This window comes from Schistocerca piceifrons, chromosome 4, assembly GCF_021461385.2.
Source record: "Schistocerca piceifrons isolate TAMUIC-IGC-003096 chromosome 4, iqSchPice1.1, whole genome shotgun sequence".
NCBI lineage: Eukaryota > Metazoa > Arthropoda > Insecta > Orthoptera > Acrididae > Schistocerca > Schistocerca piceifrons.
The window spans coordinates 824,688,301-824,715,106 of NC_060141.1; the positions used below are offsets into that span (position 1 = coordinate 824,688,301).

Sequence of the window (26,806 nt, forward strand, 5' to 3'; positions counted from 1 at the left end):
TTCCGCTCCGATGTGATGATTACAGCCGATACTGGGCCCCCGCTAGTAGCTGCACTTTAATTTACAACCATATCGTAGTTACAAATACTATTGTTGTTATTATTAAAGTCATAGGCATGTGTCACAGGTTGTATGTGAGGTGTGAGAACCAGTTATGTTTTGGAGAGTGAGTGGAGATACTGTAAGAAGTAACAAACCACGAATCCCCCTTCTACCCAAACAGTAATCTGTCTTCAGAAGTTTGATGTTTTGCCAGAAGTCGTTAGGCACGTCCGCTGTCATGGAAAGTCCTATCGCGACTGTGCTTAGCCCAGAGGAAGGTAGCAGGTGGAAAGTTACAGGTGGCAGGCGGCAGTACCTGGAGCAGACTGAAGAGTGTCCTGGTGGGGAAGTCGAGCGGGCAGAGTTGGTTGAAGACGAGGTGCGCCTTGCGGCCCAGCAGCCCGACGAGGAAGCGCACGACGACCACGGTGGGCGAGTCGCTGGCAGCCGCGGGGGTGGCGGGGGCGGCGGGAGCGGAGGCGGCCAGGCCGGGCAGCTCGTCCAGCTCGCGCCGCAGGATGTTGGCGTAGTGCACGACGGACGACAGGTAGTAGGCGGCCAGGAAGTCGGCCAGGCTGCGCGCCAGCGGCGTGTAGTGGTCGGGGCGCTGGCCCAGCGTCATGCCGCGCCGCAGGAACCCCATCTCCAGCACCTGCCGCGACAACACCACGGTGTCCAGTCGCCGCGCACATCACTGTCTCAGTCTTCTACCGTACTTACTTCTAGCTATTTCTTGCATTTTAGAGCGGAATATCTGCACCAAAATTCAGCGCAAATATATACCGGGTCATCAAAAAGTCAGTATAAATTTGAAAACTGAATAAATCACGGAATAATGTAGATAGAGAGGTACAAATTGACACACATGCTTGGAATGACATGGGGTTTTATTAGAACCAAAAAAATTCAAAAGTTCAAAAAATGTCCGGCAGATGGCGCTTCATCTGATCAGAATAGCAATAATTAGCATAACAAAGTAAGACAAAGCAAAGATGACGTTCTTTACAGGAAATGCTCAATATGTCCACCATCATTCCTCAACAATAGCTGTAGTCGAGGAATAATGTTGTGAAAAGCACTGTAAAGCATGTCCGGAGTTTTCGTGAGGCATTGGCGGCGGATGTTGTCTTTCAGCATCCCTAGAGATGTCGGTCGATCACGATAAACTTGCGACTTCAGGTAACCCCAAAGCCAATAATCGCACGGACTGAGGTCTGGGCACCTGGGAGGCCAAGCATTACAAAAGTGGCGGCTGAGCACACGATCATCACCAAACGACGCGCGCAAGAGATCTTTCACGCGTCTTGCAATATGCGGTGGTGCGCCATCCTGCATAAACATCGTACGTTCCAGCGGGTGTTTATCAGCCAGGTTGGGGATGATGCCATTCTGTAACATATCGACGTACCTCTCACCCGCCACGTAGCAGTTACAAAACCAGAATCACGCAGTTCCACGAAGAAAAAAGGGTCCGATAACGGTAGATGTGGTAAATCCAACCCATACCGTGACTTTCTCGTCGTGCAATGGAGGTTCCACGACAGTTTTAGGATTTTCGGTAGCCCAACTTCTGCAATTGTGGGCGTTGACAGACCCTCGTAGCGTGAAATGAGCTTCGTCGGTCCACAACACGTTACTCAACCAATCTTCATCTTCCGCCATCTTTTGAAACGCCCACACCGCAAATGCCCTCCGCTTCACTAAATCGCCAGGTAACAGTTCATGATGCCGATGGATTTTGTACTGATAGCATCGTAGGGTACGCCTAAGTGCCTACCAAACAGAAGTGTATGGAATGCCGGTGCGCCGTGCGACTGCATGAGCGCTGACTTCCCCGAGCATAGACGAACCCGCTACAGTCTCCATTTCTTCCTGAACTGTCTCAGCAGCATTACGCCTCGTGCTCGGTCGGCCACTACGGGGTCTATCGTCTAAACAACCCGTGGCTTCGAACTTCGATATCATTCTCGCCACAGCTGCATTTGTCAACGGACCTTTACCCGTTCGAACCCCTTCCTATGGCGATAGGATCATAACGCTGAACTAGCACATTCCCCATTCTGATAATACAGCTTCACTAAAAGCGCCTTTTCAGGTAACGTCAACATGCTGCTACTGCTGGCGCATCTGATTCTCTCTCTCATTACAGCTGCTTTTATACACGATTGTCATGTGCAGTGACTGACGTTTTGTTGCCCAGCGCCATCTGTCGCAAATTTTGTGAACTTTGGTTTTTTTGGTTCTAATAAAACGCCATCTCATTCCAAGCATGTGTGTCAATTTGTACCTCTCTATCTACATTATTCCGTGATTTATTCAGTTTTCAAATTTATACTGACTGTTTGATCACATACATGTATACACGATTTGAAAAAAAAAAATACATACATGTATACACAATTTCAAAAAAAATGCGACAACCCTAAGGATTGTGTTCAGCGGACCAGGGATATGTGCATACTAAGGGGTTGTCATTTCTAATGGACATTGGCGACCAAACGGCGCTCAGGAAGTCGGTCTGAGCACATTCAGTGATGTCTCTGCAGGCAGTAACTGTGCTGAATTTAGAGGTTAACTGTATTTCCCGCATTTATTCTAGGTTACAACCGTGCCCAACCGACTAGTACATACGTTGAACGGCTTCAGCCATTCAAACGGATTTGTATTGTGAGCCTGCAAGAAGCTAAATGGGTGCATCGATGGGTTGCTGCACGTGTTGGGTGCAATATATCGATGGTGGGTCACTGCAGTCAGCAGCGGTCTGTGGAACATCCCCACACCTGTAGACCAGGATCTGGATGTCCACACGGTACAGAGTCGTGTCACTATCGACGCATCGTACAAACAGCAATGATTGACCGAAGGCCATCCAGTGACGAAATCCAATCACCTGTTACTGAGAACCGTCAGCTTGCATCACAACAAAGAGCACGTGTACCGCTGTCCAGCTGCTGCTTACACCGTTAACACCGCCAAGCACTACTACTATGGTGCCCCCCCCCCCCCCCCGAGAGTCGGCTGCAGAGTGCAACGACCCTCTTTTGTTTTTTTGTCTCTGTATGTGAGTGTGGACGTAGACGTGTATGGCAAACACGTGGGGATTGACCTTTTATAGACTGTATTCACTCACGACACTACTCGCGGTTACATTTGGCGTTTCAGAATTGTAAACTAAGCAGCGCCTGTTACATTTATACAGCCATTTGTTCGACGGGAAGGTGACATGCTTCTTCACCAGGACAATATGGCCGCTGCTGCGACACATTATGCTCTTTGTGGGGTACGACAACTGCGCTGGCCAGCAATATCTCTGGATCTCTCTTCAATTTAACATGAATGGGAAATGATGAAGCGAGAAGATACTCGTTCTCCAGGGCGTGCAAGAACCGTTGCCGAACTGCAACGAAAGGCGCAGGATGCTCGGGACAGTCTATTGCAGGGTACCAATCAGCAGCTTTACAATCGTTTACATGCGAGAATACAAGCCTGTGTTGGCATCAGAAGGGAGTCACACTGTGTACAGATCAGACTGGCCAACTTTTACTGTCACATGTATATAGCACTTGGTCTCAATTTGTTATTATATACTCCTAAAATCATAAACTACCTGTCACATCACTTGTCAACAAATTACCTTTTCCTTTAAGGTTTTGCACTATATCCCAGTAGTGTAGTTATACTTACGTGACTCTAGAGAAGATACCCGAAGCGGACAGCAGTTGGGCAGAGAGGTGTATTTACATGTATGACGGACAGAGGGAGGACGCGAGGCGCGTCGCGGCCAGTCTCGAGTACGCCTTTAGGCGGTCTTCCCCGCTTGTTTAGGAAAATGTTGGGCTGGAACCCAACCACCACATCACAAAATATGATAGACAAACATTTAAATACCGTACACAATATGCCAATGTTTTGGAGGCACATGTCGACGTCCCCCTGGCGTTGTGGCATGAAGAACTGCTCGGCAAGGCTTTACGTCAGGAGTACATCACAGATGACCTGAATCCTTAGGTAGTACCCTGGTCCCATCTACCAACAGGACAATGCTCGCCAACACTTAATATGTGTACTTGATGAGCAACACCTCTCCATCTGTGCCCCACACAACACGTGCAACACCAGTCTGGATGTCAACTCGACTCATTCTGCATGTCGATACCAAGAATGGCATCAGCCTTTTACAACAGTACTAGACCGACATCTTTCAGGAGAGAACACAAAAGCTGTGTGAAAACGACCTAATCGAAGCAGTGTGTGTCTCGCGACGGTACTGGTGCGTGCTCTTAAATTGCGTCACAAAACAGTTAGTTCTAGATGAGGAAAACCAACTACAGCGTACAAGTGTGATCACACACACACACACACACACACACACACACACACACACACACACACACACACAATTTGGCAAACGACCAACTTTATCTGAAATATTAACTGATAATGTCTTAGGGTCGAGCTGTCTGCCCGCTATTTTCATACCAAGCAGCTGCACTTGCTGCAAAATTGTTTAAACTCGTTAACTTCCAGTCTAAATTATCTACATTTCATCACGTTTCGCGAAAGTAAATAAAATAAAACTAGAAATAAATAAAATATTAATGAAATAGTAAAAACAGCTATATTTTTTCCAATATTTGATTCTTGACAACATCTGGGGATTCAGATTGAGTGAACTGATGATTCATTCCTCAGGAAGAACACGTAAGTAATTAAAGTGGCTCTCCTGCAAATGCACGTATAAATATGAAGAAAAATAACATTCATAGTAGATTTCAGTTAAGACGGCGTATCTGTATATTTAAGTGGTAGCAGCACGTGCTGGGCCAGCTCCGACGTCAAAGCCATTCCAGTGCCGGCGTCTAGAACATCGAGGGCCATTTACGACAGCTGTGGGAGAGGATACGACAGCTACATGCCATCCTTCCCAACAGAATCAAGCTTGTATGCAAGGCAAAGGAGATTCAACATCTTGCTGACACGTGGGCTCAATCTGCCAAAGTCTTCGTAAATTTGACAAATTTTGTCATATCTGAAATGACATCGCATATTTTTACAACCTTCCATTTCCTCCCGCCGTTCTGGATGCTTCACTTTTGTCGCCAGGCAGAGCAGTCAAATTGTTACAGTTCATTTCGTACACATTCTGTCAGTCTTTGGCTCATATTATTTATAAGTGTTCATTTGCAAGTCCTCAGCAGCGATACTTCTTCCTCATAGGTGCTAATAATATAATGGTACAAGCCTGTATGTGGAAGACACGTAGGAATGGAGTCTGTGCGACTCTATGCTTGAGATAGCAATAGACAGTGCCTATTATTAGCAAAATTACAAGTGTCGTTGACGTGTAGGTTCCGCACGTGATGTTTCTGTACTGATATTCGCTAAACTACTGTGTTATAAGCTCAACTATTTGCTGTATCGAATTACGACCATTCTGTCCAGTGAGGCGTGAAATATTGAGTCGAAGGAAGCGTTCAGATAGGTCAGGTTTTCTCCAGGAAAAATTTCGAAGGGAAAGTCGGGTAAATAGAGTAGTGAAAAGGTGGTATTTAAGGATGTGATTTTGGTAATGGTGCCGGATAGCTGGAAGGAGGGATGGATATGTCACAACGAATGCCACTGATTATTAGATTTTGCGGTTAGAACTATATCCATTGCGTGTTACTTAACCGTCCCCAGGTGTAGCACGTGCAGATGACAACTGCCAGTTCTGCCACCGAGAAAAGGAAATGTGAGCCTACCCTTTCAAAGTGTTCGTTTTCACCTGTAGTCAGTTCCTAAGGACAATAATCTGCAGGTTTCTGTGTGAAGAAGAGATAGAAGTCTCATGACCTTGCGACCACACACATCAAGTCTGTAGGACATACCTGTGACTGAGTCGGCTTCTCACTGTAGCAACTCTGTGGTGGAAAATAATTTTTAGGATTTCATGTTTGACACAAATAATATGTAACATACCTTCAGTCGCACGAAATTCTTCAGAAGCGTACACACCCATGGAACAGGATAGAGGTAGATGACAAAGCACTTTATAAGTCAACCCATGGCCTCAAGGCATTACGAATAGGAGTAATTCATTCATTCCACCAGGTGTACCGTTGATCTCTTCCCCACCGCTGCCCTCCTTTTGAAGCAGCTGTCGGCAGTTCAGGCAGGCCTCTTGGGCCACTGGACTGTTACGGCACAGAATAGCTCGGTTTCCAAGTTGTAAAACAATAACGGAGTTCAGCCACCATGACGTAAGATTGGCTGGCTGCGCCACGATTAGCGCGGGCAAGGAAGCAGGGTGATGCAAGACAGAAGACAGACCGGCAGCACAGTCTGACAGTGTGCAACTCTGCAGCAGCTGAGTGAGAGGGAGCACACGCAGCGGGAAAACAGAGAAGGACAGCGGTGGAATGACACAAGAAGCAATAGCCACGGCTATGGACAACACTCGTAGACCAGTTTAAGTAGCTGCTAAGAGAGGTAAGGGTGGAAGAACAACGAGGCCACATGTAGTCATCGCTAGTAAACCGCACCTCACAGAACTCTTTAAATACCGGAGCCCCAACGAAGTAGATGACAACAGTTCAGGTCAATGGGAACGATGGAGCCCGTGTCGACGACATTCCGTTCCGTGAGCACGTTGTTTTAGTAATTCCTGTCTCACATCAACCAGCACGGTACCAGCTAGCCACGCAGTGCCGCAGAGCTGAGCTCCACTGAGGACTTAGTGCTGCGTCACACCAGCCACTACTGACGGGAGAGCTGACGCACTGCCAGCAGACCAGCAGCGGTGCAGCACCAGGTGTGGGACGGAACACGACGAACAGGCCGGCAGTACTGAGTTCGACGCCTGCCGCCTACACCACACCACGGATGGGGTGGCCCAGGGAAGAAGAGGCACCGAGAGGGATCGAGTACAGCCCCTCAGCCGGTAGCGGCCATCCACGCTGTACCAGACTGGGCTCGGCATCCGCATCGACGCCAGAAGAACGACGTCTCGCTGGCACACAGGCTCAAGGACTGGCGCTGGGTCCGACAGAGTGTGTCCGTGACCAGGGCAGGAGGCAACTACGCCAATAGTGCACCACCCTTTGTTAAGTTGTCACAATAAACGATTCACTGAATAATCGTGTTTTCTTAGCGACACTAGCGCTTCCAGACGATTCCTGACATCGTGCAGAGGCGTCATTCGCTCGGCCCCTCTGTAGCACTATGAGCACCACGTTGTTATGAGTTGGTAGTTCTAACTTTGCGTTCACTAGAAAGGTCTTTTCAGTTACTTGGTATCGTGTAATGGATTCTTCTTTCTTCTCTTTCGAACTAAAGGGGTCACGCGACATTACCCATTGCCTGACATGGTACATTGGTAGCTTGGCCATCTGTTTTTGTGTGCCTTCCTGCCAGTCTACAGCTCTTGTATTCGCTGTTTTAGCATGCCGCTATATGCCCCTGAATCTCTTAGCAAACTTATGTACAGCTGACGTTTACACAATTTGAAAGGGGAAGACCTCATATGGTGATAATCTCATAGTCGGATGCATAGTTGAGCTACAGGCTGCCACCACATATGTTATTTGAGCGTCCCACCCATTCTAACGACTATTCGCTTAATAACTTCACATTTTCCCAGAGATTTTGTGCACCTATTCTGTCCCCCATTCAGCTGGAACTCTAATGCGCTTGTCTGCACTTCCAAATCTGCAAATACCGATACAACTGTTTCATTAGACTGGACATAAAATTCCTGCCCTGATCAGTTATCACTTTTTCCACTGACCCAAACTTTAAAACCCCATCAGTAAACATCACCTGAGCTACCGTCAGACCTGCTGATTTGGTGTGGCAATATAGATCAATACTGTGAAAAGAGGCGATTTATTGTCAAAAGTCTCTTACTGTCTGGCAATCTTTTCAATGCATCCTGTTTACACTTTTTCCACCAATAATTTTTCACAATGCATCATTCAGTGGTTCAGCAGCTCCTCTGTCCTGCTAAGACAGAGTCTGGCTCTGTACATTGTCAAGCAAGCATTCCAGCAGGACTATACGTTGTCCGCACTTTGGTGTACAATACTCTGTCCTCAGCGCGGAACAGATCTTCGTTCAGGAACCGCAGACAGCTTTTGTCAGTGGCCCATGCTTTTCGCTTCTTGTTTGCAGAAATGCCAACACACTCCACCACGTGTACCTTATGACTTAATCTATCTGTATTACTGTGCATTTTCCAAGGATGGTGCATTAGTTCGAAATCGAAGCCATAAAGCTCACAGGGGGAAGGAGTGGTATGTTTAAGTTCATCATTTATTTTAATGCTGCGTGATCCGTTATGACCAGGCTCCAGCGGCCAGAGAGAGTAGCCATGTGTATGTGAATTGTTGTTGCGGGAATAGGTGACTCCTACTTTTGAGGAAGGACTCTCACGAATACACCGAACAACATCTGTTCTCAGACGACTGCTTAGCTCGAGGTAAGAATCACACTCTCACCAGGTTCGTGTTGTACCTAGTCCACCCTGACAGCTGAGTGGTCAGCGCGAGGGAATGCCGTGCAAAGGGGCCCGGGTTTGATTCCCGGCTGGGTCGGAGGTTCCGACCGGTCTACCGACAGGTGGCTCTAGACACACGACCTCTCCTTTCATTTTCAGTGTACCTAACCGATTCTGGGAGATTCCACATTCATTCCTAGTGAGAGGACACAGCTTTTGCCCAGCCATATGGATATTAGCATTATAAAAATGAAAAAGGAAACAATGCAGATTGTTTTCTATGCATGACGTCACAGAGTCGATTCTCAAGATTTCGAAACTAGGAGAACTTTTTGCAAGGGAGGTTGCTGCTTTTAAAATACTGGTCTTTATGTCACGGTGGCGGGTGTATTACAGGAAGATAAAAATTTCTGAAGATGCTCAAAGTAATGGAGGACATGTGAAGTTGACATTCCCTATCAGCAGGTTTTGCACCATATTTTTCACAACACACTTGAAGGGCTGTATCGTGGCTTCTGTCTGATTAATGGACTGATTAGTCACACTATTTTCCTGGGCCTCCAGCGTGTGCACCAAAAACCTAACACATCCACCCAGAGAACTTCCAATTAAGTCCAGTACAATCAAGGATGTGAAAATATGTCGACGTTATTTGCGTGATGAATACCTACCTAAGAAGAAATTTTGGGCTGTAAAGGGCGGTAGCCGAGAGAATGTGTGAGTGCATTGTCAAAAACTGATTATTGTTGTAGAATGATCCATTAGTGTTATTAAACATATAACTGTTCATGTTATACTGTATGCAACTAATATTATGTTAATGTGAAGAAAAAGGAGTATGCGATTTCAGTGTGTTTTGTAGACCATCTATTTTTTAGAAAAGCATCAGTTTCTATCATTTAATTACTAAAATATAACTTTAAAAATTCAATTTCTTTTCTGACAATCACATTTGCGTCACGAAACATAGAAATGCCAATAACAATGTCATATAAAGTTACTGTACAATTTAAGCACTTTTTCTCAGCTTCCCACAAATGTGTTGACTTAAGCCTCTGTCAGAATATAAAATTCGATTGTGCACTGTATCAGCAAAGTAAGGCAGATAAGAATGAGATTTTCACTCTGCAGTGGAGTGTGCGCTGATATGAAACTTCCTGGCAGATTAAAACTGTGTGCCCGACCGAGACTCGAATTCGGGACCTTTGCCTTTCGCGGGCAAGTGCTCTACCAACTGAGCTACCGAAGCACGACTCACGCCCGGTACCCACAGCTTTACTTCTGCCAGTATCTCGTCTCCTACCTTCCAAACTTTACAGAAGTTCTCCTGCGATCCTTGCAGAACTAGCACTCCTGAAAGAAAGGATATAGCGGAGACATGGCTTAGCCACAGCCTGGGGGATGTTTCCAGAATGAGATTTTCACTCTGCAGTGGAGTGTGCGCTGATATGAAACTTCCTGGCAGATTAAAACTGTGTGCCCGACCGAGGCTCGAACTCGGGACCTTTGCCTTTCGCGGGCAAGTGTTCTACCAACTGAGCTACCGAAGCACGACTCACACCTGGTACCCACAGCTTTACTTCTGCCAGTATCACGTCTCCTACCTTCCAAACTTTACAGAAGTGCTAGTTCTTTCAGGAGTGCTAGTTCTGCAATGTTCGCAGGAGAACTTCTGTAAAGTTTGGAAGGTAGGAGACGAGATACTGGCAGAAGTAAAGCTGTGGGCACCGGACGTGAGTCGTTCTTCGGTAGCTCAGTTGGTAGAGCACTTGCCCGCGAAAGGCAAAGGTCCCGAAATCGAGTCTCGGTCGGGCACACAGTTTTAATCTGCCAGGAAGTTTCATAAGGCAGATAAGTGCGATTTGAACAAGACATAAAGCCAGAGGTTATTCATGTCGAATTGGACTTCTGGAAGGGAAACAGTAGCATATCTTCAATGGATCGTATGTGAAATGAGACCACGAGAGAATCTATGGGAGGAGAACAAAAAATGATAATTCAGTTGAAAGAAATAACTAATTTGGTATGAACACTCTGGGAGAATGAGCGAAACGATTTAAATGATATCATCTAGAGAGAAGGAAAAAAAGCGAGAAATTGTTGTTTTAAAAGGGATAATATCAGACCAAAGTAATACTGACTATGATATGCCACGAGATTGATGCAGTACTACATGCAAGGAATTCCTTTAGAGCTTCTGGGAACTTTCATGCATAGAATGTGCTGATGAGTTATTATTCTCTCCCACGTAGACATAGTGAAACGATTATTGTGCTAACAATAGGACATTAGGATACATACGAAAGCGTACACACATTTTTCTCAGTTGGCTTCCAAGATGACAACAGCCACGTACAAAGAAAATGTTAGTACTAATTTCTTTTCATTACTAAGATACAATATCCTTTACAGGCCAGCCGAAGTGGCCGTGCGGTTAAAGGCGATGCAGTCTGGAGCCGCAAGACCGCTACGGTCGCAGGTTCGAATCCAGCCTCGGGCATGGATGTTTGTGATGTTGTTAGGTTTGACTAGTTCTAAGTTCTAGGGGACTAATGACCTCGGAAGTTGAGTCCCATAGTGCTCAGAGCCATTTGAGTCATTTATCCTTTACACTATAAATTTTAGAGCGAACACAGAAACATTATAAGGCATTACAAGTATTAAGTATTTATGACGAATTTGTTGGTGTTTAATCACGGTTATAGTAAGTACAAGCACAAAATACAATCCCTACACAGATGCAGGAGACTGACCTCGAGCCCGTGGCAGTGCGCACGTATCTCAGCATCGGTGTAAGTGTAGCGGTCCTCCTTGATGCAAGAAAGTGCTAGCTTGCCGAACTCTGCAAGCAGCTTCTTGCAGTGGCCCGGCAGGTCGGAGCCAGGTGGCAGCTCGACGCCTCTGCTGTGCAGGCTGCGGCGCACGATGCACTTGAAGAGGGCGTGGTGCACCTCGAGGGAGTCGGCCGGGAGCCGGCCTCCCTCCTCCTCAAACAGCACGCACAGCAGCAGCCAGCCCAGCGGCCACGACGCCAGGGGGCGCAGCACCTGCAGGCAGCACACAGAACGTGGTGGCCACGGCTTCATGTTGGCCGCAGCAATGCAACATGGGGTAGTGTTATTTACAGTGAACAAGTGGGTTGTGTTCCATTTATGACCTTCAGAATGGTGGAGAATTATCAGTCTATTTGTGAGGACTCTACCATCAATCATCATGTTGTCTTTCATCTTCATTTACCTACAGCTGAATGGAGGGTGGCACCCTGAAGTTTTTCGACACAAAGTGATAGAGTTTAATGTAGATGCAAGGAGTTGGATGGTGGCCAAATGTGACTTAAATTGAAATTTCAGTGCACGATGGTCTGTGGAGGAAGGACGAAGAGGTCACACTACTCGTCTCATGAAATCAACTCCTCTCCACTACCATAACTTTTCTCGGAGGGTCGGAAGGGGGGGGAGTGCTTTGAAGACACTTTTTATAGTTGTTATCACGCCACAGAAAGATGACTTGGAGAATACTGCCATCATCATGATCATTGAGAAAGGCGACCATAGTGTAGATGGGAACTACCATGTTGTCTTTCATCTTCATTGACGTACAGCTTCTCTGTATAATACGATTAAATTGGCTTGAAATTATTTCAGAGAGGATTTTGACTGAAGTGGTTTCTGAACTTCCAGAGGCACAGCAGATATGATATTTTATGCTCGACAAATTCAGGAAAAAAACAGAGAACTCTGTATATTTAGTTTTATGTTACTTGCAAGAAGCCCCTGATTCAGTACCTAGGTCTGTCATGCGGAAGATGTACACTTTGTATGTCCTCAGCATCACGTGGAACTGGTTCAAGCTGTTCATGATCGCGTATCTGGGCAGATTTTACACAGTAACTCTGCATAGGGTTCGTTTCCAATCATTCAGGGTTTGAAACAAGGCTGTGTGCTTGCTCCAACACTCTTTTCACTGAATATGGCTGCCATGCAGTACGAATCATCTGGCGTGGAGATTAAATTTTGTTTCGATGGAGGTCTCTTCGTTCTGGCAGGATTTCGTTCACAAAGACATACCCAGGTGACACAAAGACGTACCCAGGTGACAGAACTGCAGTATGACGATGACGCTGCATCTGCTGCTCTAACACTCGCAGAGTTACAACACTCAGTTAGATGGTTTAAAATAGCATATGATTACTTTGGTCTTACTGTCAATACATGAGAAACAAAGGTACTAGGACAATCTTTTCCAGGATTTATTCTCCGTGACTTCAGTACCTCCATTCTAGACACAGCACTCTGGCAGGTTGAGCGCTTTTAGTATCTTGGAAGCATTTGTCTAAATGGTGTACCTGCGAACAAGACACTGACGGAAGAATTGGGGCTATCCATGTAACATTTGGACATTTAACACACAAAGTATTTGTTGTGGATTGGCAAGAGAGCCAACCCACTATGAGAGGAAGCCGAAAGGCACGTGTTTTAGCTGACGCAGGCTGGCGTGAGGTCTGGAACAGGACAAGGAAGTTAGACTTTAGCAAAAAAGGACGTAGTGTTGGAATACTTAACTTTAATCCGTAAATGGTGAACATCGCTCTTGACGGTACATGTTTTACAGCATCAATAGTAACTGGTAATGGCGCTTTGCTAGGTCGTAGCAAATGACGTAGCTGAAGGCTATGCTAACTATCGTCTCGGCTAGGTCGTAGCAAATGACGTAGCTGAAGGCTATGCTAACTATCGTCTCGGCAAATGAGAGCGTAATTTGTCAGTGAACCATCGCTAGCAAAGTCGGCTGTACGACTGGGCGAGTGCTAGGAAGTCTTTCTAGACCTGCCGTGTGGCGGCGCTCGGTCTGCAATCACTGATAGTGGCGACACGCGGGTCCGACGTATACTAACGTACCGCGGCCGATTTAAAGGCTACCACCTAGCAAGTGTGGTGTCTGGCGGTGACACCACAGTATTCATGGGTAAAGACCTAGCGCTGCATACCAAACTAGTGGTGTGCAGATGTGTTGTCATCTCTAAGTTAGTGTATGGCTGTTAGACTTGGACACCATATCGCCGTGATACAAAAATCTTGAGCTCTTCCACTGACAAAAATACGGTACATCTTGAACATTAAGTGGGAAGACCATGTGATCAGCTGTACGGTTCTTGAGAAAGACCATCCAAACAGCACTGAGGCAGCCATCGTCACTTATCAACTTAGATGGTTAGGTCATATTAATCGCATGGGTGATACGAGACTTCCCTGACGGTTTATGGTGAATTCTGCTTGGCAACAGGCTTTAAGGAGCCTCTTTCAAATTCTTAAAGGACCAGTTAAAAGACATCATGAAGACGACTGCTATAAACATTCAACTGTACTAAGCATGTGCTGCAAACGGCTTATTATGGAGAAATTCTGCATCCAGCGTTGCCAACTTCTTTGAAGCAAAACCCCGCAGATATGAGGATGCCAAGTGACAAGCAAGAAAGCTCTGTTAGCTACAATCCCACTCTCCTGCAACCATTCTGTGCGACTTGTGTTGACACATGTTTCATGCCAGGTTTGATCTGATCAGCCACACGAAAGACATCCATACATTTGGTTGAAATGCTTATTCTGTGCAGGAAGAAGCTGCACATGCTTGGAATGCAGTTGCGGCAGACAAGAGATGAAAAGAAAGAAGGAATTAGGAATCACAGAAGTAGAGGAGGATTTAGAGTTAAAAACAGAGCATATTTAGCAGACCAGAGGATCTAGGACGTCAAGATTACCAACAGTCCACTGCAGGTCGTAGCCAGTACTGGAGAGAGTGAGCAGCCTCGCAGGTCCTCTATAGGTCAACATCACACTGCATTGTCAGCACTGAAAAGATAGACTGAGACACGTGAGGTGCAACAAAACAGGCATGATTTTTATTCAGATTGGGACATCACTTACGTTAAAGTGAAAGTAGAAGAAAAGAAGGAACAGAGGTTAAGGCTTGAGATTCCATCAACAACGAGGGCATTAGAGATGGAGCACAGAGATGGCGAGCGCAGTCCAATACTTACATTTTCAAAGGATCCACCCGAACAGTTATCTCATTGAAGGAAACCTGAATTGCGTTTTGTTGGATGGGGATTATCAAGAACGTGAGATCATGTTGGAACAACTCCGGCACATCACTCAGTACTGCAAATTACTCAAGAATGTCTTCGAAAACAGTTTATAAAAGTTACTAACATCATAATAGGATTTTAAGCTCTGTTCAAATGGTTCAAATGGCTCTGAGCACTATGGGACATAACTTCTGAGGTCATCAGTCCCCTAAACTTAGAACTACTTAAACCTAACAACTCACACATCCATGCCCGAGGCAAGATTCGAACCTACGACTGTAGCGATCGTGCGGTTCCAGACTGCAGCACCTAGAACCAGCCGGCCACTCTGGCCAGTTTAAGCTCTGTTCTCATTCATTAGCCGGCCGGTGTGGCAGAGCGGTTCTAGGTGCTACAGTCTGGAACCCCGCGACTATTACAGTCGCAGGTTCGAATCCTGGATATTTGTGATGTCCTTAGGTTAGTTAGGTTTAAGTAGTTCTAAGTTCTAGGGGACTGATGACCTCAGAAGTTAAGTCCCATAGTGCTCAGAGCCAATTCATCATTACCAATATCATTCACGATTTTAAAAAATATTACTTTAGTCAAAAGTTACGAGCTGTGAAGCTTTAGTCGGAGTATAAAACTCTTCAGTGTCGTTTTGTGCCTTCTGTCGGAAATATCGTCAGAGATAAACTGGCAACTGCAGTTTGCAATTTGTCTCTGAAAATTTTCGTCACAAATGGGGAATGAATATGGGGGAATAGCCTTTCAGCCTCAAAGTGTTAACCAAAAATCGTCATTCTCGAAAGATTAGAATATCTTGCTAAAAATATGAATTTGTTAGTGTTGGATTGATAAAAAGTTTATCGAATTTAGGAATAACAGGAAAATTATTTTCCTCAGTGAGTTGGCAGTGTTGTAAAGCTTAATTTCATATGAAAAACGTTTCTGGTATCGTCGAATTGACATTATTTACAAAGCAGATTTCTTCAAACAGTAATTGTCATCCTGAATATTTCCCTAAAATCCATTTCAGAGACGTTCCAACAGAAAGACTGATACAGACACTGACGGCAGGCGTATTCATATACAGAGAAACGTAAACAGGCAAAATATGGCGCTGCGGTCGGCAACGCCTGTATAAGACAACAAGTGTTCGATGTAGTTTTTAGCTCGGTTACTGCTGCTACAGTGGCAGGTTATCAAGGCTTAAGCGACTTTAAACTTGGTGTTATAGTCGGCGCATGAGCGATGTAACATAGCATCTCTGAGGTACCGATCAAGTGGGGATTTTCCCATACGACCATTTCACGAGTGTACCGCAATATCTATCATTAATCCGGTAAAACATCAAACGTCTGAAATTTAGCGGCTGGAAAAAATCCTGCAAGAATGGGACCAATGACGACTGAAGAGAATCGTTCAACGTGACAGAAGTGAAACCTTTCCGCAAATTGCTGCAGATTTAAATGCTGGCTCACTGGCAAGTGTCAGTGTGGTAACCATTCAACGAAACATCACCGATATATGTGGTTTCGGAGCTGAAAGACACTCGTGTACCCTCGATGACTGCACAACACAAATCTTTACGCCTCGCCTAGGCCTGTCACCATCGACATTGGACTGTTGATGACCTGAAACATGTTGTCTGGTCGAAGGAGCCACGTTTCAAATTGTATCGAGCGGATGGGCGCATGCATATGTGGAAAAAACGTCATGAATCCACGCAAACTGCATGTGAGCTGTGAAGGCTCTGTAATGGTGTGGGTGTGGGGCGTGTGCAGTTGGTGTGATATGGGACCCCCGATACGTGATCCTACGACTCTGACAAGCGACACGTACGTAAGCGTCCTCTCTGATCACTTGCATCCATTGTCCATTCCGATGGACTTGTTCAATTCCAGCAGGACCATTCGACACCCCACGCATCCAGAATTGCAACAGAGTGACTCCAGAAACACTCTTATGAATTTAAAGACTTCCGCTGGCCACCAAACTCTCCAGTCGTGAACGTTATTGAGCAAATTTGTGATGCCTTGCAATGTGCTGTTCAGAAGAGATCTCCACCCCCTCGTACTCTTACGGATTTATGGACAGCCCTGCAGGGTTCACGGTGTCGGTCCATCCAGCGCTACTCCAGGCATTAGCCGAGTCCACGTCACGTCGTGTTGCCGCTGGGATCCTTCACGACATGAGGCAGGTGTACCAGTATCTTTGGCTGTGAGTCACAGCTAAGCAGCTAATTTGAAGTACCTGGTGACTGCCACCGACGACCTCGAGGAACCTGCTGGCGCACTCTGGCTTCTTGCTGGCGCCGAAGTAGGCGGCGACGAGGCGCTCGACGTGCGGCCAGTGGAGGCCGCGCAGCGCGACGCGGCGCTGCAGGCGCTGCAGCAGGTGGGGGCCGGCGCGGCCGGGGCGCGCCGTCACCAGCAGCCGGCAGTCGGGCAGCAGCCGCCCCGACAGCAGGTCGGCCGCGTCGCCGTCGCCCTCGCCGTCGCCCTCGCCGCCGTCCACCACGACCAGGAGCCGCTCCTCCAGCTGTGGCAGGCTCTTCCACAGCGAGGGCGCCGCCACCTGCCGGAGTTATCGGCAAGTTCGTCACGTCACTAGTTGACAGCGGCCGGTGGCGGACCTTCAGCAAAATACAGTCCTAGGAACAATCTTTCACCTTGTGAATCTATTAAAAAGAGAAAAATGTTGCTCTATAAAAATGCAAAAATATTCTACCGAAGTTGTTCGAGAAATAATTAGAGCTCTATATTATACAATGGCTGATGGTCTGAGTAGAGACAACAGTAAATACGTCATTTATTTTCAGATGTCAAAACTGTAATTTTATGAGTTATTTGGGAACATAAAAGAGGATGTAAGGGAATTGACGCAAAAAACAAAAAGTATTTTTCAGCAGAAAAATAAATGGCGTAGTCACTACTTAATTCCTCAAATTCTTCGTTCATCATTTATTTACAATACCTCCAAAAATTTACTAACGATGAATAAAACAGTAACCAATAGCAATAACAGTACATAAGATGAACAAGTAAGTAATTGAGCATGCACATTAATAAAGTAAGAAGCATTAACATTTATAAGTTAAATCGCACAATATTATTTGACATATCTATATTTACTAAAATCATTAACACCTTCATAATGAATTGAAACAATTTGCATTCTGAGTATGCACCTACATGCCTTTTTAAAGTTTTCTGTCTGATGATGGCTGCTGCTAAGCTGAAACTGGTGATGGTTTTAACAAAATATGATTTGATCGACATATTGACTTTCAAAATCTAGTTATAACATACTCTATGCTGTAGTAGACAAGCCAAGAAGGATTGCAGGTCTGAGAACACGTGCTACACCGTTGTATCTCCTGAACGTGGATTATGTGAATAGCACCAGCAGTTGCCTGTGGCTAACAAATTCCATCCACTGTAGTGTCCTGTCTGGACTCTGGCTCAGAAGGACAGTGCATGGAGCACTCCACTACAGTAGCGACTGTGTGGTGGCGCTGCCAGCCGCCCACGACTGACAGGCTCTGTGTGGAACAGTGCCCACAGTACGGCATCGCTACGAAAGACCTGTACAGGTTGGCCGACAAGCCAGTAGGCGTCAGTAATTGAGGAGGGTTTACAGTTAATAACAGTGCGTATTTAACACATCATTGGTTTATTTACACAGGTGTACAGGGGCCATCTGTAGGGCGAGAGATAGTGAAAGGATTTTGGCTGTCAAGATTAGTAACATTCCACTGCAGATCGTGACCAGGGCCAGAGGGAGTGAGCAGCCTCGCAGGCTGACGGTAGATAAACATCACACTGCGGCGTCAGCACTGTCTGTACAATGCGTGGGAGGCTCTTCCCTGCTCTGGCCTCGGTGGAAGAATCGGAAGTATCCAAACTGTTACTGTTTTCGTGTTAATAGTTATACGTTAGACATTCCTCCCCCTTCACAAAGGTCTACCTGGTGTCGTGATTTTACTATGATCAGGGCCTTGTAACTTAAGCAGCAAGGAGAAGAAACAAAAGTTTGATTGTCTTGCATTCTAGTCGAATATGAAATTTCAGAACATAATTTATGTTAACTGGTCTTCCGAGGAGCGGTGGCTACGGTTTGGCGACGTACCAGGGGCAGTACACAGGACTCAGTGGCCACCGGGCTGGCACTGGTAGGTACGTGAAACTGAGCTGAAAGTCGTACTACTTGTACGAGCACAGTAACTGATCAGTTAACTAAATTATCGTCTTACAGGGAGGGCTACAAAACATTATGGTTTTCCATGGGCTCTTAGCTTTTTAGTCTATACAGGGAACTTGTAAGTTCGCAGTAACTACTCTGACTTCTAGATTTTTGCTTTGAGGATTACAAGAGAACATACTGACACATTAACAACAGCCAAGACAAAAGCGTAGTTAAATGAATTATATACCTTCCTTGGATTGGTGGAAAAGTTAGACCAAACAAATCTACTTAATTGGTTAAAATGGCTCTGAGCACTATGAGACTTAACTTCTTAGGTCAACAGTCCCCTAGAACTTAGAACTATTTAAACCTAACTAACCTAAGGACATCACACACATCCATGCCCGAGGCAGGATTCGAACCTGCGACCGTAGCGGTCGCGCAGTTCCAGACTGTAGCGCCTAGAACCGCCCGGCCACCCCAGCCGGCTCTACTTAAGTCTCCATAATGGAAAGTATTAGGTTCCCTAAGTAGCTACATATTCCTGTTGTCTTATTAGGTTCGCAACGAATTACTCCAGACTACGCCAGGGAAATAAGTTAACACTAGAAGTACCGGACTACTCCACACCAGTCCGCAGCCGGTGGTCGTGCGGTAGCAGTCTCACTTCCCGTGCACGGGCTCCCGGGTTCGATTCCCGGCGGGGTCAAGGATTTTCTCTGCCTTGTGATGACTGGGTGTTGTGTGATGTCATTAGGTTAGTTAGATTTAATTAGTTCTAAGTTCTGGGGGATTGATGACCATAGATGTTAAGTCCCATAGTGCTCAGAGCCATTTGAACCATTGAACTACTCCATACCCCTTAAATTATCACATGGGTCATTTCTGACCCACAGTACGAAATCACTGTTTTATTGATATTTCAATGGTGTTTTGGGTGTCGCCATGTCACACATTACGTTCAGGAAGAGTCCAGTGTAACCAAAGGACAATCTGGTCTCTAAAATGAACAGTACACGCCAAGAATAAATTTTCAGAAATAAACGTCTTTTTTTATTTTAGAGAAGAAATACCTCAGTCTTTCATATATATATTCTTTAATATATATATATATATATATATATATATATATATATGTATATACTCCTGGAAATGGAAAAAAGAACACATTGACACCGGTGTGTCAGACCCACCATACTTGCTCCGGACACTGCGAGAGGGCTGTACAAGCAATGATCACACGCACGGCACAGCGGACACACCAGGAACCGCGGTGTTGGCCGTCGAATGGCACTAGCTGCGCAGCGTTTGTGCACCGCCGCCGTCAGTGTCAGCCAGTTTGCCGTGGCATACGGAGCTCCATCGCACTCTTTAATACTGGTAGCATGCCGCGACAGCGTGGACGTGAACCGTATGTGCAGTTGACGGATTTTGAGCGAGGGCGTATAGTGGGCATGCGGGAGGCCGGGTGGACGTACCGCCGAATTGCTCAACACGTGGGGCGTGAGGTCTCCACAGTACATCGATGTTGTCGCCAGTGGTCGGCGGAAGGTGCACGTGCCCATCGACCTGGGACCGGACCGCAGCGACGCACGGATGCACGCCAAGACCGTAGGATCCTACGCAGTGCCGTAGGGGACCGCACCGCCACTTCCCGGCAAATTAGGGACACTGTTGCTCCTGGGGTATCGGCGAGGACCATTCGCAACCGTCTCCATGAAGCTGGGCTACGGTCCCGCACACCGTTAGGCCGTCTTCCGCTCACGCCCCAACATCGTGCAGCCCGCCTCCAGTGGTGTCGCGACAGGCGTGAATGGAGGGACGAATGGAGACGTGTCGTCTTCAGCGATGACAGTCGCTTCTGCCTTGGTGCCAATGATGGTCGTATGCGTGTTTGGCGCCGTGCAGGTGAGCGCCACAATCAGGACTGCATACGACCGAGGCACACAGGGCCAACACCCGGCATCATGGTGTGGGGAGTGATCTCCTACACTGGCCGTACACCACTGGTGATCGTCGAGGGGACACTGAATAGTGCACGGTACATCCAAACCGTCATCGAACCCATCGTTCTACCATTCCTAGACCGGCAAGGGAACTTGCTGTTCCAACAGGACAATGCACGTGCGCATGTATCCCGTGCCACCCAACGTGCTCTAGAAGGTGTAAGTCAACTACCCTGGCCAGCAAGATCTCCGGATCTGTCCCCCATTGAGCATGTTTGGGACTGGATGAAGCGTTGTCTCACGCGGTCTGCACGTCCAGCACGAACGCTGGTCCAACTGAGGCGCCAGGTGGAAATGGCATGGCAAGCCGTTCCACAGGACTACATCCAGCATCTCTACGATCGTCTCCATGGGAGAATAGCAGCCTGCATTGCTGCGAAAGGTGGATATACACTGTACTAGTGCCGACATTGTGCATGCTCTGTTGCCTGTGTCTATGTGCCTGTGGTTCTGTCAGCGTGATCATGTGATGTATCTGACCCCAGGAAAGTGTCAATAAAGTTTCCTCTTCCTGGGACAATGAATTCACGGTGTTCTTATTACAATTTCCAGGAGAGTGTATATATATATATATATATATATATATATATATATATATATATGTAATGTCTAGCTGGGATACGTACCCAGCTTCGTTCAGCGAGTTGATATGAGGTTGTGTGATTTTTGGAATAAAAGGATAAACTTTAAAGTAGAAGACGTAAAAAAAAGTTAGCATAAAGATATTCTAACTATATACAATACTTGTTAAAGTATAAGAGGTAAATTTTTTTAATTGAAAACATATTCAAGCTATTCACTATAATTGTATTCTAGCTTTTTACAATACATGTTTATAAACAAAATTTTTCATTTTGTTATCCGGAGTAAATAATTCTTCGAATTTCCTGCTCGAGAGCAAACTACGTATAGTTGACCGTGAGAGAAGCAGGAGTCTTTGAGGTTCATAGCGTAAGATTTTAAAGTTTGTCCTTGCGCTTCGTTAATTGTAAAACTGTAGGTTAATTTGATTGGAAACTGCACTCTTTTAGGCTGGAATGGCTGTTCAGTAAAGACCAGTATTATTCTGGGGTTACATAGTAGTTCTTTGTACTTTCTAGTCATAAGTTCGTCTTCGATGATGTTATTCGATAGCTTTTTGACGATCATCCTTGTTCCATTACATAGTTTTGGTGAGTTGAGATTTCTGAGTAGTATGATCAGAGAGCTAGTTTTAAGTTGAAGGCAGTAAATGGCATTTCTGGTACTTGCAAAGAGTTTACAATTTCTGTAGCGAAGTTCACGCTTTCTTCAACGTTTATCATGTAGTCGATGGATTTGTATATTCTATCGTCACCGGGAATTTTCTTCTGAATTTTAAAGTTGACATCGCGCACAATATTATTTTTAGTTGCCAAACTTGCCCTTTCAAATAGCAAGTCCCGATTGGTATAGTTGTGAACAATGTTTGGATAAATTTGGTCGATGAGTTCGTTTTCAGCAGCGGCTAAGTTGCAGAAACCACTTTTTATTGAGGCCGGTCGTCTGGTCAGTAGGATACGTGTTTTCGCCTATTTGTAAAAGCTCTCTAGCAAAATGTTCTGTTGTTTCGTCTTTGCCGGCCGAAGTGGCCGAGCGGTTTTGGGCGCTACAGTCTGGAACCGCGCGACCCCTACGGTCGCAGGTTCGAATCCTGCCTCGGGCATGGATGTGTGTGATGTCCTTAGGTTAGTTAGGTTTAAGTAGTTCTATGTTCTAGGGGACTGATGACCTTCGAAGTTAAGTCCCATAGTGCTCAGAGCCATTTGAACCATTTTTGTTTCGTCTTTCGGTAGTTCAACCCTCGTATTTTTTAATGTTACTTTAAATCCGTCTTGATTGCAATTTTTTTTTTTTAATTATTCATATGACCGGTTTCGGTTCATTCAGAACCATCTTCAGATCTGTAAAAATAATTATACTAATTTACTATTTCACGAAAGCAAATCTTTTTCATCCTATCTAATCAACATCAAATGTACCAGAACGTACCTGATATTTAAGTTACAGGAGTAACCCGTCCAATTCAGCAACTTTCACATGCTACGTCACATAAAATTGGTTGGCAGAGTGCACGTCATTTATATTAATTATAACACTATTACCGACAGGTGGCGTCTGGTACATTTGTTACATTCCATTTGCACATACTGTATTCAGTAGATCTTTTTTATATTAAAAATATTTAATTAAAATATTTAGATGTCAAAGCTAAAATCTGTACTTGTCAGGATTAAAAAACAGTGAAATTATCATTTTTATACGATCTAAAAGGCATAGGGCGATTTATATATCTATGGTGCTGGTGTGAACTTGTTTTCTTCTACGGTCTGCTTCCTTGGTTCCCGCCACTTTGGTGTTGTGCCGCGGTCCGCTCAGTCGTCTGCTGTCCATCGCCGCGGGCAAGAGGGCCGCACAGTAGGGCCCCGTCAACGACGCCAGGCGTTGCACGCGTCTTCCGGCTTCTCCACCGCTCACCACCTCTCATACCTCGGCCTGGATCTCCATACGCAACAGTTGTCATCTTAGTAGGTCGTCATAAATGCTAAAATAGGCGTTATGATTGAATTCGCTTTGTTCGTTGAGGATTAAATCCGGATCTTTATTTTTGTGGGTGTATATTTCGATCTCTTCTAAAATGTTAAGAAACCGTCCCTTGTGACCTCTATGCAGGATGTCTAAGTTGTTTTCAATATTCGTGACTGAGTGCTTTGTCGCAGCCATATGCCCCCCCCCCCCCCCAAAAGCTGTTTTGTTTTGAGAGTAGGTGTGCTCCCTGAATCTGGCTTCAAAGTTCCTACCAGTCTGCCCTATATATTGTGTACAGCAGTCATTACATTTGATTTTATATACACCTGAATCCTGAAATTTATTCCTACTATTACATATTCTATGCCGTAGCTTCAATTTTAACGTGTTATTTGTTCGGAACCCTATTTTAACGTCGGATTTACGAAAGCATCTTTCAATTTTGTCTGCAATTCTTCCATTGTAAGTGAGAGCTACATATTTTTTTTTCTTGTTGTTCCTCTTAACTGCTACTTGCCTTCCTTCTGTTTGTTCCATTTGCCTCTTCTTTATCTTCCTATAAATATTCATCACCTGCTTACACGTATATCCGTTCGCTACGGCCACTTGTTTTAAAATACTTAACTCCTTTTCTACTTCGTGTTGGCTTAGTGGCAATCTTAGTAGCCTGTATACCATCGAAGTAAAATATGTCCATTTGTATCGCGGTGGGTGACAAGAGCGCTCGTTGATAACTAGATCTGTATACGTAGGTTTTCTGAATATGCTAAATTCATGCTTCCCATTTTTCTTTATTAGTGTTAAATCTAAGTAATCTATACGGTTGTTTTCTTCAAATTCCATGGTGAATCTAATTTTCGGGTGTTGAGAGCTCATTTTTTGTGCTAAGTTTTCGATATCATTTTTATCTCCTTTGTATAATAAAATGGAGTCGTCCACGTATCTCCTGTAATATACAATTTTCTCAGCGATATTAGCATTTTCATCAAAGAATTTGTTTTCTAAGTGATTTACAAAAATGTCAGCCAGCGTCCCAGCTAAACTGTTCCCCATTGCCAGCCCGTCTTTCTGTTGATAAATTTTACCATTGAAAGTAAAGTAATTGAACGACAAGACTTGTTCCAACATTTCCACTAGTTCAATCACTTCCCCCAGTGCCAATTTACCATGAGTGAGGAGATTGTTCTTAATGACCTCAATCGTTTCTTTTACGGGAATGTTTGTGTACAGATTGGTGACATCCAATGAAGCAGACCGTAGAAGAAAACAAGTTCACACCAGCACCATAGATATATAAATCGCCCTATGCCTTTTAGATCGTATAAAAATGATAATTTCACTGTTTTTTAATCCTGACAAGTACAGATTTTAGCTTTGACATCTAAATATTTTAATTAAATATTTTTAATATAAAAAAGATCTACTGAATACAGTATGTGCAAATGGAATGTAACAAATGTACCAGACGCCACCTGTCGGTAATAGTGTTATAATTAATATAAATGACGTGCACTCTGCCAACCAATTTTATGTGACGTAGCATGTGAAAGTTGCTGAATTGGACGGGTTACTCCTGTAACTTAAATATCAGGTACGTTCTGGTACATTTGATGTTGATTAGATAGGATGAAAAAGATTTGCTTTCGTGAAATAGTAAATTAGTATAATTATTTTTACAGATCTGAAGATGGTTCTGAATGAACCGAAACCGGTCATATGAATAATAAAAAATTTGCAATCAAGACGGATTTAAAGTAACATTATAAAATCACTGATTGCTGTTATCCCATAAGACATTATGCCTGTTTTTGCTCGTATTTTTTGTTAGTCGCAGTATTTGTATGTGTGGCCAGAGATGTGATTTTTAAAGTAAGCATTGATCTCGTCTGCTGGTGGTAAGTTGTGAATAACTGGAAGTGTTTGTCGAAAATCTCCTGAGAGTATGAGTAGGGCTTCTGCCATCACTTCAGAGTTTCCTCGCAAGTCTTGTAATCTTCTGCTCATGCTTTTGAGTGATTTTTTATGTGGCATTGTGCATTCGTCCCAGAAGCTAATTTTAGTTGGTTTGGAAGTTCAACTAATCCAGATGCTTTTGAGATTTTACAAACCAGGAATTTTTCCTCGGCTCTATATGCAACGGTATTTGTGGGGCGGAACGGGCAGTTCGCCTTCCTTACATAAGTGTGGCTGCAGTGCCGGACGCCACTGGAGCAAGTGCGATGTGTGGTTTAGCACGTATTTCTGCCAGCAATAGTTTTATTAGAAACGTTTTCCCAGTGCCACATGGTGCGTCCAAGTAAATGATTCTGCCAGTGTCGTCAAATGGTTCAAATAGCTATGAGCACTATGGGACTTAACATCTGAGGTCATCAGTCCCCTAGACTTAGAACTAATTAAGCCTAACTAAGCTACGGACATCACATACATCCATACCCGAGGCAGGATTCGAACCTGCGACCGTAGCAGCAGCGCGGTTCTGGACTGAAGCGCCTAGAAACGCTCGGCCACAGCTGCCAGCCCAGTGTTGTTGACTCGGCCAATGATAACGTTGTAAATTTCCTTTTGATTGTTACTGGGGAGTGATTTGTTGTGAGAAATGTATCGAAGTAGTTCATTCGATGGTCAGTTCAGGATGAGTTTTGTCGGACTTGGTGCAGTATGTCATCACTCTTACTCACTTTGAAGGTGTCCGACAACTGCATTCCACTGCAGATCGTGACCAGGGACAGAGGGAGTGAGCAGCCTCGCAGGCTGGCTGTAGATAAACATCACACTGCGGCGTGAGCACTGCCTTAGAACGCGTGGGTGGCTCTTCCCTCCTCTGGCCTCCGTGGAAGAATCGGAAGTATCCAGTGTTACAGTTTTGTTGTTACGGCCAATACTCTGTCACTTGTTCAGCTGAGGCAATGAGTGAGGCTTCAGGTAGTGTTAATTCCCAGTGGTTGTCGTATTCCAGTAGTTCTAAGCGTTGGCACGCTTCTCTGCATTTCTGTCATTGGTAACCGTCAGCAGTGCTGAGTTCTGGGAATTTTGTTGGTTCCCGTTCTTCGTCTAGCAACATCTGGAGATACAGGGTGTTTCAAAAATGACCGGTATATTTGAAACGGCAATAAAAACTAAACGAGCAGCGATATAAATACACCGTTTGTTGCAATATGCTTGGGACAACAGTACATTTTCAGGCAGACAAACTTTCGAAATTACAGTAGTTACAATTTTCAACAACAGATGGCGCTGCGGTCTGGGAAACTTTATAGTACGATATTTTCCACATATCCACCATGCGTAGCAATAATATGGCGTAGTCTCTGAATGAAATTACCCGAAACCTTTGACAACGTGTCTGGCGGAATGGCTTCACATGCAGATGAGATGTACTGCTTCAGCTGTTCAATTGTTTCTGGATCCTGGCGGTACACCTGGTCTTTCAAGTGTCCCCACACAATGAAGTCACAGGGGTTCATGTCTGGCGAATAGGGAGGC

At 45.1% G+C, this 26,806-nt stretch overlaps 1 protein-coding gene across 1 annotated transcript in view; it reads right to left on the reverse strand.

The window, feature by feature from the left end:
* LOC124796227 overlaps positions 1-26,806 on the reverse strand; it is a 166,409-nt gene that overhangs the window by 98,012 nt on the left and 41,591 nt on the right. Inside the window, exons 4-6 of the mRNA XM_047260318.1 lie at positions 16,836-17,159; positions 11,269-11,562; positions 359-694 (exon numbers count right to left, since the gene is read on the reverse strand). Coding sequence (XP_047116274.1) covers positions 359-694; positions 11,269-11,562; positions 16,836-17,159 — 954 coding nt within the window. The remainder of the gene's footprint in view (positions 1-358; positions 695-11,268; positions 11,563-16,835; positions 17,160-26,806) is intronic.